This window comes from Manduca sexta, chromosome 6 (assembly GCF_014839805.1).
Source record: "Manduca sexta isolate Smith_Timp_Sample1 chromosome 6, JHU_Msex_v1.0, whole genome shotgun sequence".
Lineage (NCBI taxonomy): Eukaryota > Metazoa > Arthropoda > Insecta > Lepidoptera > Sphingidae > Manduca > Manduca sexta.
Genome location: NC_051120.1, coordinates 8,869,393 through 8,886,182, shown reverse-complemented (window position 1 = coordinate 8,886,182; position 16,790 = coordinate 8,869,393). Strand labels below are relative to the sequence as shown.

The following is a 16,790-nucleotide window of genomic DNA, read 5'->3' as shown; positions in this document are numbered from 1 at the left end:
TCTACACCAATTAATAATATCATATCTTTATAATCTTGATAGGTTAAACTTATATCTAATCCAGTCTAATATCAGTTAATATTGAAATATTATTAATTATAAATAAATTCGTTATGAATGTCGTGTAGTATTACAGCGAAATGTATATATTATTATTTTTATTCAGTGGTGTGTGTGCTCAAAATTTGTTTCCAGTGAATATTTTGCATTATAATGACTTTCACGCAAGGCAAGTGTTCTATGTCATTTATAGTATATATCATATAAGATTGTCCTTACTTATTATATTTACTTTTTATCCGAAATAAAATTTATCAAATTTTATGTCAAAGAATATATTAATAAATAAAATAAAATGCTTTATTCATCACGTCGGCAAACATAGTTGCGCTTATGATAAGTCAAGGTACATGAGAATATTCAATTATTACTTATATAAAGTCGCTTATATAACTAAAGACATTTTATCATTGCAATTTATATTGGACACTAGCTTCCGCTCGCAGCTTCGCCCGCGTGGATTTCGGACTTCAAAATGGAGCCGGTCGCGAACGTTCGAGAATGTTCGTTTTACGAAGCTACTCGCTAGGTGATTCGCTAGCCTCTAGGTGCCAAGCAAGCCGCCTGCCTGTGCGTTCGCGACCTTATATATATACAAAAATAATCCTTATAGCATGATTCAGTATTCACGCATGATGGCTTATTATTAGCGTATTTCATGTATAACTTTGGTGTTTCTATACCGATTTCTATGATTCTTTTTATGGAATATTTAATAATGTTAACTTTTTTTAATTAGGGGATGACTGAGAGTGTTATAAACGTAAGAGTAGACAAATATAATGAGAAAGCTTCGAACTGCTAAGCTATCGGGAGTTACACGTGTTATTGTGAGTCAACCATAAAAGATAGACATATGCTGTCGTGGGATATTTTTACATAATTTTAAGGAGAACATTTCCGTCATACATGATTTCTGTGTAGCTTTAACCATTAAGGTTGCACACGCGACGGAAGCTTAAAAATGGAATAACTTCTCCCGTTTTCCCAACATTTCCCTTCACTGCTCTGCTCCTATTAATTGTAGCGTGATGAAAAGTATACTATAACCAGCACAGGAGTATGATAAATAATTGTGCCAAGTTTCGTTAAAATCCGTCGAGTAGTTTTTATTTCTATAACGGTTATACAGACAGACAGACAGACAGACAGACACAAAAATTTTACTAATTGCATTTTTGGCATCAGTATCGATCCCTAATCAACCCCTGATAGTTATTTTGGAAATATATTTCATGTACAGAATTGACCTCTCTACAGGTTTATTATAAGTATAGAAGATTAAATAAATGAAAGATTATAAAGTAAACCCAGCTCTGGCTGACAAGGATGAAGAAATAAAAAAATGTACCACAGAAGAATACCACATAATTAATTTTATACTTGACTAGATAACGACCTTTGTATATCTAGTGTACATACTGATATAATGGCTTGGGCTTTGCTCACTGTGAACTGGTATACGTACAAAGGCACCCACTTTTCGGAACGGTAAACAGACATCATAGTACCTGATAGTATGCGAAGTTATCCAGATAGAGTATCGACTGACGAGAGACGGTTATAGCTCGCCAATTATGCCGGCCTGTTTGGAACTAGATAGACAGGCTGATTCCAAACCGCGACACCTACGTAGTCCACTAAGGCGGGTGCTTATACGGTAGTCCCTAACTCGGCAGATATAAATATATCCTACCAGCAGCAGTTTACATTGCCTTACCTCTTGTACAAAATGTACATACCCCATTTCTGTTTTTGATAATTAAAGACTATCGGTGTATACATACTTCCCCATAGTGGGTATAATATCCATCCATACAAATAAAGAAGTCCATTACGTATTTTACGAGTTTAAAATCCTTTTTTTTTTTTTAACGTAGTTAAATCATCAGATGACTATCTCCCGCCTTGGGATGGGCGGGAGGGCGTGTCAGACTTCTACTGACTAAAAACCTACGGTGTTCCCATCCTTTGCCTATGTGCCTAGGTCCAAGATCCGATGGCATTGAAACCTAGGCAGGCACCAGCCCTAAAGGGCCCTGTCAATGACACTGACACTGCTCTTTGAGGCGCGCGTGGAACACTACGCGCCGTACTCACGGGCCGTTGGGGTGTTTCGGGCGACGAGCTACCCAATGCTCGTCACCCGACGGTCCGCGCCTACGGAGGCTGACGATCCTCAGCAGACGTTCGACGCCCGCGTCTTGTACGTCTGCCGTGGCGGATGGGACGTTGGGCGCTTTGGCGCCGTAGCCGTCCTGCCACCTCCTTTGCGAGCATCACGTCCTCGCAGAAGGAGGTGACTGCATCCCACTCTCTCTCGCCCCGGAGCATGGCTTCTACCAGGCCCCGACGCGAGAGGTCTCCGCCACCGATGGCCGTTGTGAGAACACGGCGGTGTTCAGTCCAAGCTGGGCACACCTCCACCGTATGCTCCACCGTGTCCTCCGGCCGATCCGCACAGAACAAACACGCGGGCGTATCCTCCACCCAGATCCGATACAGGTACCTGCCGAAGCAGCCGTGACCGGTCAGTAGCTGCGTCGTCCGGAATGAGAGGACGCCGTGACGTCTCGTCAGCCACACCTCGAAGAGGGGACTTACCGCCACTATCGTGGCGTGCCCACGTTAAAAATCCTTTACGTTAACCCCGGCTCTATCAGCGAAATTCTATCTAAATAAGTTCAGTATTTTTTGTGTTAACAAACCTATTATATCTTTCACCAATTCGATACTATTGTCAATATTACTAAGAAGAAATAAAGGTTGGTCTGGTTGCCTGCCTACCACTTCGGGGATTAAGGCGTTGTGTGTTTGTGTTTTTTAAGATTAGTAAAAGAAAGGATTTCTGTTCTAGATTCGTAGAAACCAGTCCATATGGCGGCGTATGCAATCCCGAGTCAGCGCCTTGTATAGGCGGATTCGCCCGACTCACAACCCTGGTGAGGCAGAGACTGGCAGCCGAGCCGGACTCTTTACTCCTCAACGGCGGAGACAGCTTTCAAGGAACCATCTGGTACAACATCCTACGATGGAACGTCACTCAGGAGTTCATGAACCTGATTCCACATACTGCCCATGTAGGTATAATGTTTTTATACTTTTTTTCCTAAATTGACTGGACATTGCACATTTATTTAACGCCGAAGCTGTCAAGAAGTAATATACTAGTTTCCAGATGCTTTTCGTCTATGTAATATTTTTTCCTAATGTAAATAAATGCGAAAAAGAACCCCATTTTAACACATAATTAAAAATATGAAAATTACAGCAATTGGTTTCTCAGATGTTATGAATAATAGTGGGTATGGTTATCTCCCTCTTACGTCCACACGTTTTGACAGTGACGTCATAGTTTAAGTCGTATAATACAGGTGTTATGAGGCATTCGCCTTCCTTTCAGATGCTTATAACTGATTTTTTTTTAATAAACTTTTATTATTTTGTCATTAATCTATAATTTATAATTTTTCATTTACCGTCAATTTCCTTTGGATTAAAAGCTCATACGTAAGCTATTCTTGCTTTTCCTTTAATGTTAACGAGATAAAACTGTCTGAATTAAATTGTCTACAAACTGAAGTGAGAATAATAAACTCAGCGCTTTTTTTTATTTTGGAATTTTCAAAAACTTCAACTCAATTTGTTTCCTTAAAGTAATGCTCGTAATTTGACACACAAACTTTTCACGTACACTCTAACTGATAAATATGAACACATGTAGACATTCGAGTATTAGATACAGATATTTACTTTGACAGTAGATTGGTGACACATTATTCGAAGGTATTTACTAAACCATTCAGAAGATGCAATGGCAATAGGTGAAGAGCATTAGCTCTAGACATTTTCAGAAAGGTTTTTGAGGCAATCATTAACTCTTGGTCTCTCGTGAATCGCCGGCGAGCCAAGACAGCTACATGACATTTGCGTGTGTCACGGGATTATAACCTTATATACTACATATATACTACATAATAAGGTTATTTTTCCGTCACACGCGTAGCTGTCAATGTTTGCCGGCAAACATTCAGCTACCTCACGGGTTAATATTTTTAAAAGCTTTTTTTAGTTATACCTGAATACAATATTCAGTTCCAACAGGCCAGCATAATTGTGTCGACTGCTGAGGGGTAATCATCACTAGTCAGTCGACATTGTTTTGGCCCACACTCCATTGACCATCAGGTGCAATGAGATCTTGCCGATTTCGTATAAAAAAAAAACAATAATGCAGACCGGACTCTTGTACTTATATAAGAGTGGGATAGTGTTATTCCTTATCACCAGTCCTCTTAATTAAAATAAAACCTTTGTACAAAGAATTGTAAGTAAGCATTGTGTTTAATATAATTTTCACAAGTTTTGCGTTTATAGTTCATTTTATTATTTTTATTTTTTTGCCGACTTCGAAAATGAAAGACATTCTCAATTCGACTGTTTTTTTATGCTTGTTACCTCAGAACTTTTGACTGAGTGAAATGATTTTTATGTTTTTTTTTTTTATATTTGGTGCTTCCTGTGTAGTCCCATATAAATTTTATTGTTGTTAAACCCTTGACTTCTGGGATACATCATAAAACTCTTAAAATGTTATCGTCAACGTATACTGAATTTTACTAACACAAAAAAAAACTAAAAAGTTTGTAACAATTATACCGACTTCAAAAACCACTAAAAATAAAAAATAATTAACATTACCTATATTATACTGGTTACTATTTTTTTTTTAAATAAAGCACTTTGTTAATTGAATGGTCTGATAAAGAGGTTCATTAAACATTATTATAACTAGGTAATATACGTTTATAGTAACATAAACAGAGCGTATTAAATTACAAGATGGCTGCAATCTTAGAAAGTTAAACGCCCACTACCAGGTGCGCTAGGAAACACTACGGCAATAATTTGAGACAAGGATTACGTACGTCAAATTAAAACGGAATCTCGTAATAGAATATAATTTTTTTACCGCATAAGATTTTATATAATAGGGTAGTTTCCTATATTTGATTTAGTTTATTATTTTACTAGCGACCCGCCCCGGCTTCGCACGGGTGCAATGCTGATACTAAATACACTACAGAAAAACTGTGAACGTTGTATATAAAAACACAGCGCTCGCTCTGGCTTCGCACGGGTATAACATAACAAAATAACAGTATTTCTCCACTATTTAATGGATGTTATTATTATACGTATAAACCTTCCTCTTGAATCACTCTATCTATTAAAAAAAACCGCATCAAAATCCGTTGCGTAGTTTTAAAGATTTAAGCATACATAGGGACAGAGAAAGCGACTTTGTTTTATACTATGTAGTGATATGGAACAGAAAATAATATTATGACAAAGAATTTTTTTGTGTCATAAATATTAAAATTGGTTGGAAAATAAAGCAGTTATTCATATTTGAAATATGAGCAAAAGTGGTAGCATGGCAGGGTTATCGCGCTGTCCTTTTATCACTCACACAGCGTTATGGTCGGTGGCACTGGGTGACGTCACATTTCAATATTACTGAAATTTGACAACTTTCCTTTCCACCTGATTTCAAAGTTTTATAACTTATTTATTATTGCGAGAATATAATTTTCTTTCCGATAGATTTTGGATGAAATACACTTTCGACAAATGTATTTTAAAAAAAATGACAATTCTCCTATTCTGGATTTTGCTACCAGTTCTGCTTTTGTACTGTAAAGCCGTTTTAAGGTTAAAATATGACCTCTCCAGGAAATCCTCTAAAGATACGCATGTTGAGAACTTCATCTAAGTATGTGAGTTCATAATCAATTCGGTGATTAATGAGTAATTTCGCAACAAACTTTAAAAATAATTACAACTAATTAAAATAAATATAAATTCTAGTAAATATTGAAAAAAATATTAACTTCCATATTTATAATTGAATATAGAATAAGAAATGTATCCAAACATAAATTTAGACCAAAAGTAAATAATTTATTACTTGAATGTCAGTTTTAAATTTATATAGACAGCTTTTCATTTCTCTCCAATTTAGAAGGAATTTATTATTCAAAGATTCCTGGAATAATAATGACTTATAAAGGGCAAACGACGCGTACATTGACCCCGTAATGTTCATGAATAGACCTGGTAACATTTCAGGAAACAGAAATCAATAGTATCCTCCAAGGATTACGTAAATTATCCATGAATCGTTTTTAATACTATTATTATTCCATTTATTTAGTTCATAATGTTACCATTTCCTATGTCTGCTAGATTCCAATAGCTCTAAAATATGAAACATTAATATATTGGGGTACCAGCAAAAAAATCCCTAAACATTTAACGTTTTTATTAAAAATGTAAAAGAAACTTAATTGAGGATATAATTTCATTCCAGGTTTTAGGAAACCATGAGTTCGACAACGGAATCGAAGGCGTTGTGCCGTACCTCGAGCATCTCAACTCGCCGGTCGTGACTGCTAACATCATCGATGATGATGAACCCACCATCCAGGGGCTGTACGAACCGAGCATCATTGTGGAGAGGAACGGACGAAAAATCGGCATCATTGGAGTCATTATTGCATCTACCAATGTAAGTTTGTTACAGTTCTTAATAATGTAAATTCACGTAACTTAATATATTACATTATAACTAGCCATTCATGCTAGACTAGAGGTTCCCAAACTCTTTTTCTCATAGACCACTATAATTTTTTTTTTTTTTTAATTCCGGTTAGCCCCTTGCAGCTAAATTTCTAGCATATTTTCCAAAATATGCATGTTTTTATAAGTAACAGTCGCTCAGTTTTCTTTTAAATATCATGTGCCTGCATTAATAAGTGACATCAAGCCAACATTTTAGTTCTTTACGATCAAAATCGCTTACGAATTGTGAACCCCCATTTTTAGGTCATGCCCACGTAGACAGACCCCTTTAGTATTGGTGAAATATTTTTCTAAATCAGTTCAATAGTTCCAGAAATAAGCCCCTACAGAGAAACAAAGTTAAAAACTTTTCCCCTTCATAATATAATTATGATATAAATTTTGATCTTTGACAGACCCTGGCGTCTACAGGAAGACTAAGATTTACTGATGAAGTGGAAACTGTGAGAGCAGAAGCACAGAAACTCCACAACCAAGGAGTTAGAATCATCATAGTGCTCTCACATTCTGGTATAGACATAGATAGGTATGGTATTATGATTTTATACATATTTACTAGTACCAGTAGCGAAGTGTCCATACGAGTATAACTCAATACCTGCCACCTTCCGTTTTATATATAGAATTTACATTGAATTTAATCATCATTAGAAGAATTTTCAGACCGCATTTATGAATGTTTGTACCCAAATGATGTATCAGGTACACTTTCAGAATATTTGGACCAAGGAGCCACTTTCGCCACGGCTAAGTAATGCAGTAATTTGGAAATAAGTAGACCTTGTTGACAGTAAACAAGAATCCATCATTGGATATATGATAGATATATGATGATAGATAGATCACTAATGGAGTTAATCAAACTATTTTTTTAATTTAGATCGATTAATAAGAATCCATGTTAATTCCATTAATCCATCAAAATGTAGTTGACAAAGACATATTGACTGTATTTAATGAGACACGTACTTATTCATAAAAAGAATTCACTTTTAAAAACACAAGCAACGGAACTTATGAAGTTAGTCCTCTATATAATTTGAATTTCGAATCATTTTAGAGAAATAGCTCTGCGCGGAGGCCCTCACATAGACATAATCGTTGGAGGCCACAGCCACACGCTGTTATTCAATGGTGAACCTCCGGAAAATAGTGGATTCACACCACGAGGTCCATATCCCGTTGTGGTAGAACGAAGTGGAACACCGGTGAGATTTTGAATACACATTAATAACGAGACGAATACGGCGTCATATTAAAAGGCAACTTCTCGAACAGACGGAACACCACCCAGATTTGTAATGACAAAGCAAAGTACTGTATTGCGCTGATATTATCTTCTATCTATACTTATAATAAATCTGTAGAGAGGTCAATTCTGTACATGAAATATATTTCCAAAATAACTATCAGGGGGTGATTAGGGATCGATACTGATGCCAAAAATGCAATTAGTAAAATTTTTGTCTGTCTGTCTGTCTGTCTGTATAACCGTTATAGAAACAAAAACTACTCGACGGATTTTAACGAAACTTGGTACAATTATTTGTCATACTCCTGTGCTGGTTATAGTATACTTTTCATCACGCTACAATTAATAGGAGCAGAGCAGTGAAGGGAAATGTTGGGAAAACGGGAGAAGTTATTCCATTTTTTAAGCTTCTGTCGCGTGTGCAACCTTAATGGTTAAAGCCACACAGAAATCATGTATGACGGAAATGTTCTCCTTAAAATTATGTAAAAAATATCCCACGACAGCATATGTCTATCTTTTATGGTTGACTCACAATAACACGTGTAACTCCCGATAGCTTAGCAGTTCGAAGCTTTCTCATTATATTTGTCTACTCTTACGTTTATAACACTCTCAGTCATCCCTAATTAAAAAGTTTACATTATTAAATATTCCATAAAAAAGAATCATAGAAATCGGGATAGAAACACCAAAGTTATACATGAAATACGCTAATAATAAGCCATTACGCGTGAATACTGAATCATGCTATATGCTTCCTTCGATTTCACCAGGATCCCATCATCAGACCCTGACCGGACAATCAGACCACCTGCATACCACCATACATTAAAAAAACATCTCAACAAATTGAGCACCTCCTCTATTTTTGAAGTCCGAAATCCACGCGGGCGAAGCTGCGAGCGGAAGCTAGTAATAAATATATTACGTATACGTACGTCATACGGTCAGCCTCAAAAATAATCGAAAAAATTCAAAATTTCGAGTCGTTTTAAAATTTTTAGATACTGTGTAGAAAATCCTAATATCATTGCCCGACTCAACGATCGAACGCGAGACCTCGGCCAGTGGTAACGTAAAACAACTACGCAACTAAGCCAATCAGTAAATTTCATTTATGTGTAAATTAAGGAACACGTAAATTAGGCATAATAATTAATCACTCTTTTTTGCTTCAGGTACTAATCGTTCAAGCTGCCGCTCACACGCAATTTTTGGGTGAAATCAAACTATTCTTTGATGATGAAGGAAACCTCATCAGTTGGGACGGACATCCACATTTCATAGGAAACGAAATTGAACAAGGTAAAAAGATGGTTAACAAAATATGTGCAAAAACTTAACAGCGTTTTATGCTAATTTTATCTTATTCATCATATTCTATGGGATATAGTAGATACATATAACCAACTAATGCAATCACACTTTCCTAAAATTATTTCTAAGCCGGGACGAGCTTGTCACCGTTCGGGCCTAAATTCTGATCTTCCAAATTCTAAGTAAAAGACTCTGATATGCTTTCGTATGTATATTATTCTACAAATTCTATGCCAACTCAATACAATTATTTTCCAGCACCTGATATTCTGGAAAGAATTAAAGTTTACCTACCCATCATCGAAGAGCAAGCACGGGTTGAAATAGGCACTTCGTTGGTGCACATGTCGGCTCAATGCAGATGCGCCGAGTGCAACCTTGGTAACTTTATTTGCGATGCATTTATGAATGCTGTAAGTAGTTTGAATATCTCCACTATTTCCATAAATATTTAATCATTTATTGTTTGTTCTACGAGGATCAGATCTCATATATTTTAAATAGTTTATTTACTAAGTATTCTTTATCCTGGAGCAGCATTTAATTACTTAAAGGATAAGCCACGATCTCGCCATTCGAACGGCACCGCTCGCGGTTTTACATCACCAATAACAAGTGAGTGAGACCGATATATAGGGAATAGGAAGGATGCTTGATACACAGAAATGTGGATCACGCCAACGTATCGCTTAATGCACCACTCCCCATTTCAGTCCGTTATTGTGGTTGGCCCTTGGACCTAGTGCTTTTTTTTTAGGACCTCGCAGTCAGCACCGTAGGAAACTTGAGAATGGGATACTTGAATCCCCAGCTAAGCGACTGCAGGGACTTGTAGGAAAGTTGAGAGTGTATTCCTCTCTCTCCATAATAATCTATATATATATAAAAATGAATCCCTATTTCCCTTGGTCAAGCCATCACACGTGAACGGCTGGACTTATTGCAGTATTTTTTTTTTGTTGTGTTTGTTATTGTCAGGAGAAGGTTCTAATAAAATTGCGCTAAATTAGTAAATTTAAGAAAACTTAAAGAAAATATTAATTTTATATAACTGTCAATTGTTTGAAATAACTGTCAGCGATTGACAGAATGCTCCCTGCAAATTCATGTAAGGCGATACCTCAAGGTCCATTTTCATACATTTTGTTTCGGCTTTAATTGGGTAACTAGTATTGGTAGTAAAAATTTAAATTACGTCTAGTTAGTGATTAGTTCTCGCAGTTGAAAGAACATAAAAATAATTAATAATCATGGATATTTCTGCCTTTAAAATTTCGTCATATTAAATTTTAAAGGCCGAAATATCCATGATTATTAATTATTTTACGTTTTTCTTCAACTGCGAGAACTAATCACTAACTAGACGTGAATTTAAATTCTTTACTTGCCAATACTTGTTTAGTTACCCAGATTAAAGCCGAAACAAAATATATGAAAATGGACCTTGAGGTATCGTCTTAAGATGGGACAACGTCTGCCGGGTCAGCTAGTCATATTAAATTTTAGTAAAGAGTATATTTTATTTTTTCGGATTTCTTTGGAGGATTGCATTTTCTCAGACATGCTAAAACAGACGCTGTATATCGTAGAAATATTTTAATTTCTAGGTTATGGATCGAGCTCAAGAAGACAGTTGGCATTACGCGCACTTCTGCGTGATGAACCAAGGGTCAATAAGATCTGATATTGGTAACGGTGGTAAGTATTATTGAGTTATTACAATTATTATTTTATTTGAATGACGATACGAGCTTGCCTTTCCCCTGCTAGTAAGCGATACGACCGCCCATAAACAGTAGAAACACCATCTAACACCTTGAATTACAAAGTATTGTTTGGTATTCCATGGCGCTCGCCATACTGAGACATAACATGTTAAGTCTTATGGCCAGTAGTTACACTTCAATTTAAATACTTTGTGAAGTAGAACTTAATAATTAAATAATAAACATCATTTTGTAATGATACGGATGACTATATAAGATGTTGGTCAAGGTTTCACCCACGTTAAAAGTGTTGGTGTCTTCATATCCTTAGCTGTAATGTCTACCATTAAGATTTAATTAAATACTAAGTTTTCACTCATCACATTTTTAACCTCGAAGGGGTAAGCAGAAATACAACCAGGGCACCACCATTTCCGCCTATGCGTTCTATCCCATGATATGATCAGGTAAAGCTTCAAAATAATATAATTATTATTTATTTTACAGCAATAACATTCGAATCAGTTATACTGTCGACTCCATTCGAAAATAACGTCGAAGTTTTCGAACTAAGAGGCGATCATATTCTAGAAATGCTAGAATATTCTGTCGCTAACATACCGTTTGCCGGCGCGAGGATGCTACAAGTTTCGGGTATGTATTAAATTAATTCTAAATTTAAATATTACACAATTCTAAATTCGAATATACAACCACGGAGACTTTAAACGAAAGAGGATAGCTTATTCATAAAGTTTTTTTTTATTAAAAGACGATGTAGCATTTAAAAAATTAAGACTGATTTGGTTCATGATATTTTTATTCCAGATTTAGTGGGAATAGTTATAATACCTATTGTCGTAATGTAACATTTTGTCATCATTCTTACTTTGATTGCGATGACGTTTCCTTGAGTTAAATGTACTTACATTTTGGCAGTCGACATAAATCAAATTTCCCTAAAATGAATGGAATAAGGATTTCTTATGTTTACACGAATGTTAGACATCGAAATAAAGCTATATTCGGGTTTTATCGCCGTTTCGTTTCGAAGACTGCAGCCTTAATTTGGTATAATAAAAAATGAATATTTGTATAATGTAGGTAGAACTTTGACCTTTCGGACGACCAACACCTCAACCCCCGGTAGTTGCAAAGTCTTCGACACGTCGGGGGAAAATTATTAAAAACCGCGATAAAATCCATAAAACAGTTTTATTTCAATAAATGGAATATTCAAAACCATTACATAAAATCACGAACCGGATTAAGTGGTTTTAAATTCATTCATCAATTCAAAACATTTTTCCATAAATTGATATTCAATGTACTTCAATTTCATCCATTTGTTATCCCCATCCATTCTGTTATGGCGAAGGTATATTACCCTCAAACTAGACCTTACAATAAGGGTCATGTTTTATTATAATTGTACATTTAGTTGTGAATTTAATATATTCAGTTATCTCAATTTTATTTAAACAAATTTAACAAGTAACTTTAATCGAATTAATTTTTTTTTGCTCTAAAATTAATTGAATAAGACTATCCAGTAAATATTGCATACTAATCAAGAATCTAGTTGTTAAGAACACTGCACTATAAGGCACAGAAGTTGCCAAAACTATAGTCCAAAAACGCCGTGCATCAAAAATCTCATACGGCCAATGACGTTTTACAAATAGACGCGTCATACACTAACAAAATGGCACATAAAAACGGCGCACTATTTGCTTTAGTCACGTACATGTACATATAATTACAAATTGGCTCGAAGAAGGAATAAAAAGATGCAGCATACATTCGTAAGAAAGGATATATTATATACATCGACAGTTACGTAACAACGTTAGTGCCGCACGCTCATTGGCTGTCAAATCAGGCAATTACCTTACTTTCGTCTTGCCAGTATTGAGCTCGGACAACGTATCTACGTAATAAAAATATCTTAGCATACGGCCACATGAATGTTTTTTTTAATGTTGCAATTAAATCCAGGGCTGCGGTCGATGTTCGACGGCTCTCTGCCTGTCAACAGCAGGGTTGTCAACGTGACGGTCCGCTGTATCGAATGCGACATCCCTAGATACCAGCCATTGGAACTGGACAAGTACTATCGAGTGGTCACCCAAAACTTCATTGGAGAAGGTGGCGACGGTTTTTCTGTGAGTTTTTATGATTTTTATAGTTACGTAGGTTTTTAAGGTTTTAAATGGTTTAAAAAAGTATTTTAAAAAGTAACTTCTTTTTTATGAACATGTTATAAACATCTCAGATGACTTAATTGTCAAATATAAAATTTATTGCTTCCGTAACGAAGATAAAGAAACCTAAACGAAGTTGGCAATATAACCGACACTATATCTATGAAGTTAACTTCAAGATTTATGATTGAGGACGTGAGCTCTGGAAGTTCTAAACCATACAAAATTGTGATAATCAATTTGGATTTTATAGGCACGCGATTTTTTTTATTCGTTCACCTTAAAGTGTCCTTATTGCACCTGATGGTAATTGGAGTGGGGTTCCAATAGAATGTCGACTGACTAGAGATTACCCCTTGACAGTCGACACAATTATGCCGGCCTATTGAATCCGGATATACACAGGCTGATCCCAGAACGAAAAAAAAAAATCTAAACCAGCATTCCCTATATTATCGGTCGCGACCCAGTGTTGGTTCGTAGAGGAATATTGGTGTCGTCTGAAAATAGGACAATACCACGACCGACTGGGCCAATAGCCATGGGCCACTGATAGAGGCGAAAAATAAGTATTTTTTTTTTTTATTGAAAGAATACACTCAGTCCTATTAATTAAGTATTAAAATTACTTCAAACAACCAAGAAAAGGGTCAACAATTTAAAAACTTTTGATGGGTCACAGGGCAATCAACTTTAGGAAAAGTGCCCTAAAATATTTATCAATACAATTTATTTCGGATAAATTTAATTTACTGCAGCGTAGTCGTATTACAGTACGACTGCAGTGCTGAAGACTCTGGTTCGATCATAAATCGTAACAAACATAAAAAAAATACAGTCGAAATGAGAACCTCCTCCTTTATTCGAAGTTGGTTAGAAAAAGCACAAGTTAAACGGAAAAGCAAACTCCGGCTAGCGGGTAATGGAAAATAAAAAATAATATTAAAAATCATTATTATAACTTGTTAACTTTTCTTTTACAGACTCGCTAGCTGTCTTATGTTAATTTTGTAACCGCTGTATAAAGTTATATTTATCGATACAATACGAATAGCTTCACATTTTATGCACAATTCGATATTATCATTATATTGCTTCCATAATGAATAGAGTTAAATAGTTTTCGTGTTTACGAGGTATATTGTTTTTTATCAAAATTTCTAACCTATATGAATTATACAATATTGAGTACAATTAATAATTTATTTTTCGTATTAAATTTAATAACGCGTCGTGATATATTTGCGGTAACACATAGTTAAGTTCGTCAGTTCTCTCACCGGGGGTGTAACTCAGTGGTAGAGTGTCTGCTTCGCATGCTGAAAGTCCTGGGTTCAAGTCCCAGCACCTCCATGAATATGTGATTTCTTCTTTATGTTTTATTCTATTTCGTAATGGCCCGTCAAATCACGTCATAATAATACGTATGCCTTGTAGTCCCACAAACTTATCTGGCCCGGTGAGAAAGTCGCTGTTGTCACATTTGGTCTTGCCAGTACAAATAAATTTTGCAATAAAGTAGGTAAGCCAATTGATGTAAAAAAAAAAAATATATGAATACTAATAAACCGATTTTCGGCCGATGCTAATAGTTTCGGAGAAATGCGTGGACAAAGATACATACATACAAATATATGTACATACTTACAAAGACTTGTATATTTGTTTGGCAGCCTTCACAAACTATTATATATAAGTATATTGCAGTTCTAATAATAATAAAATGCATAGGTAGGTGCTAAATCGATTTTCTTTTTTGAGGTCAAAAATGTGAAATTATGCACACATTATCTGTATACCTGGACCTGGCATTAAACACCTGGCGACTTGAAAGACCGTTAGTAAAATATTAATTAAATAAATAAAAAACATATTCCTCGAAAATATTTATCATTTAACAACAATAATTATGATCATCTACATAGAATGTATGGCGAGTGTTCTCTAACTGGAATACTCCAGCTATTCTAAAGTCACCGGAATTATTTGACTCATTAGTCACTCATCATCAGATTCACTACATTCACTTTCAATGTCACTGGCTAAATTAATGATGAAAGGTGTCGTCTAAGTATACATCCTTGCTTCTATACTCGTTCTCAAGTTTTTACGTCATTGCAGTGCTTTTGCCATTCATTCACAGTTATCTTATTGAAGGCTTCTGCAATCAAAAAAAGGCATTTCAGAATTTGATTTTTTTATACTTACAGCTATTCTATTAGCACGTGCGAAATAGTGTTTACGTGTTATTTATTTTTAAAAGCCTGCAACACTAATCTGTGGCGGCAGCTACGCGTTCATACTATTTTTCGAATGGTATTATAGGCGTAGGAAGACGATTTTCTTCCTTCTTAAAATGTAACATTCTTCGCACCATTTTCTAAAGCGTTCAGCATTTTTCGCTAGCTATAACAACTAAACGGAAAATAAATACATAAAGCAAACAAACAATGGCAGTTATGTTAGCGAATGGCAGGCAGATTGACATTTCAAAATGACGTCGTAAGTTCCTCTTTTGGCTACCGGGCCAGATAAGTTTGTGGCACTATCACGTAATATAAGCGGCGATAGCCTAGTTGGTTGTGGAACGGTCTGCCGAGACGAATGTCCGCAGGTTCAAATCCCAAGGGCACACAACTCTGATTTTTCTAAAAAAATTATGTGTGTATTCTTTGTGAATTATCGCTTGCTTTAACGGTGAAGGAAAACACCGTGAGGAAACCTGCACATCTGAGAAGTTCTCTATAGGAATTTCGAAGGTGTGTGAAGTCTACCAATCCGCACTAGGCCAGCGTGGTGGACTAATGCCCAATCCCTCTCAGTAGTAGAGGAGGCCCGTGCTCAGCAGTGGGCAAGTATATAATACAGGCCTGATATTATTATTATTTATTATATCACTTTGCCCGACAGGGGAATCGAACCCGAGGCTACTACCGCAGTCTTAAATATAATTACGCTACAGAGGCAATCATGAACATAAAACGCTGTTTAAAGCGCTTGGCTGGGTATAATAGAAATACAATTAGCTGTACTCTTGGTCTAAGAGTACAGGGTAATCTAATTTTATTATCACCAACTAAGCGCTTTAGAAATTAAATTCTGTATCATTATAAAATTGGGCAGATATTTTAACTATGACTTGCGGACGACCAACACGTTTGCCCCGCGACCAAGAAGCCTGCAGTCTTCGAAACGTCGGGAGAAAATAAAAATCGACGATCCCTACGTATAGTATCGAATCTGCAAAATTGCATTTTGCGGATTCAATTCTTTGCGTAGGGACTGTCGATATTTAAACGGTCCTTATTAAAATGAACTGCATTTATTTAAGACAATAACGATCGAAGTGCTTATCGCCATAGTAATAAACACTAAACAAACGATGTACATTCGGTCTCTACGCAAAGTATTGCATCTGCAAAATGCAGTTTCTCAGTAAAGGCCAGAACAAAACTACCCGGAATCGGAGGGAATGCATGAAAGGATTAATGAAGGTTGAGGAAGCGCGAGAAGTATGCCAGGACCGTGCAAAGTGGCAATCTATAGTCTCTGCCTACCCCTATGGGATAAAGGCGTGATACTATGTATGTATGTATGTATGTA

At 35.9% G+C, this 16,790-nt stretch overlaps 1 protein-coding gene and 1 non-coding gene across 2 annotated transcripts in view; both read left to right on the top strand.

Annotated features, from left to right (window-relative positions):
* Positions 1-86: 86 nt before the first annotated feature.
* The window catches only part of LOC115448937 (apyrase), a 17,772-nt gene continuing 1,068 nt past the window's right edge, over positions 87-16,790 (top strand). Inside the window, exons 1-10 of the mRNA XM_037447433.1 lie at positions 87-229; positions 2,918-3,140; positions 6,434-6,631; positions 7,101-7,231; positions 7,766-7,913; positions 9,139-9,265; positions 9,536-9,690; positions 10,885-10,975; positions 11,491-11,637; positions 12,982-13,148. Of these exons, the coding sequence (XP_037303330.1) occupies positions 141-229; positions 2,918-3,140; positions 6,434-6,631; positions 7,101-7,231; positions 7,766-7,913; positions 9,139-9,265; positions 9,536-9,690; positions 10,885-10,975; positions 11,491-11,637; positions 12,982-13,148 (1,476 nt within the window). The 5' untranslated portion in view covers positions 87-140. The remainder of the gene's footprint in view (positions 230-2,917; positions 3,141-6,433; positions 6,632-7,100; positions 7,232-7,765; positions 7,914-9,138; positions 9,266-9,535; positions 9,691-10,884; positions 10,976-11,490; positions 11,638-12,981; positions 13,149-16,790) is intronic.
* Trnaa-cgc lies at positions 14,469-14,540 on the top strand. Its single transcript has one exon. It is a non-coding gene; the product is annotated as a tRNA-Ala (tRNA).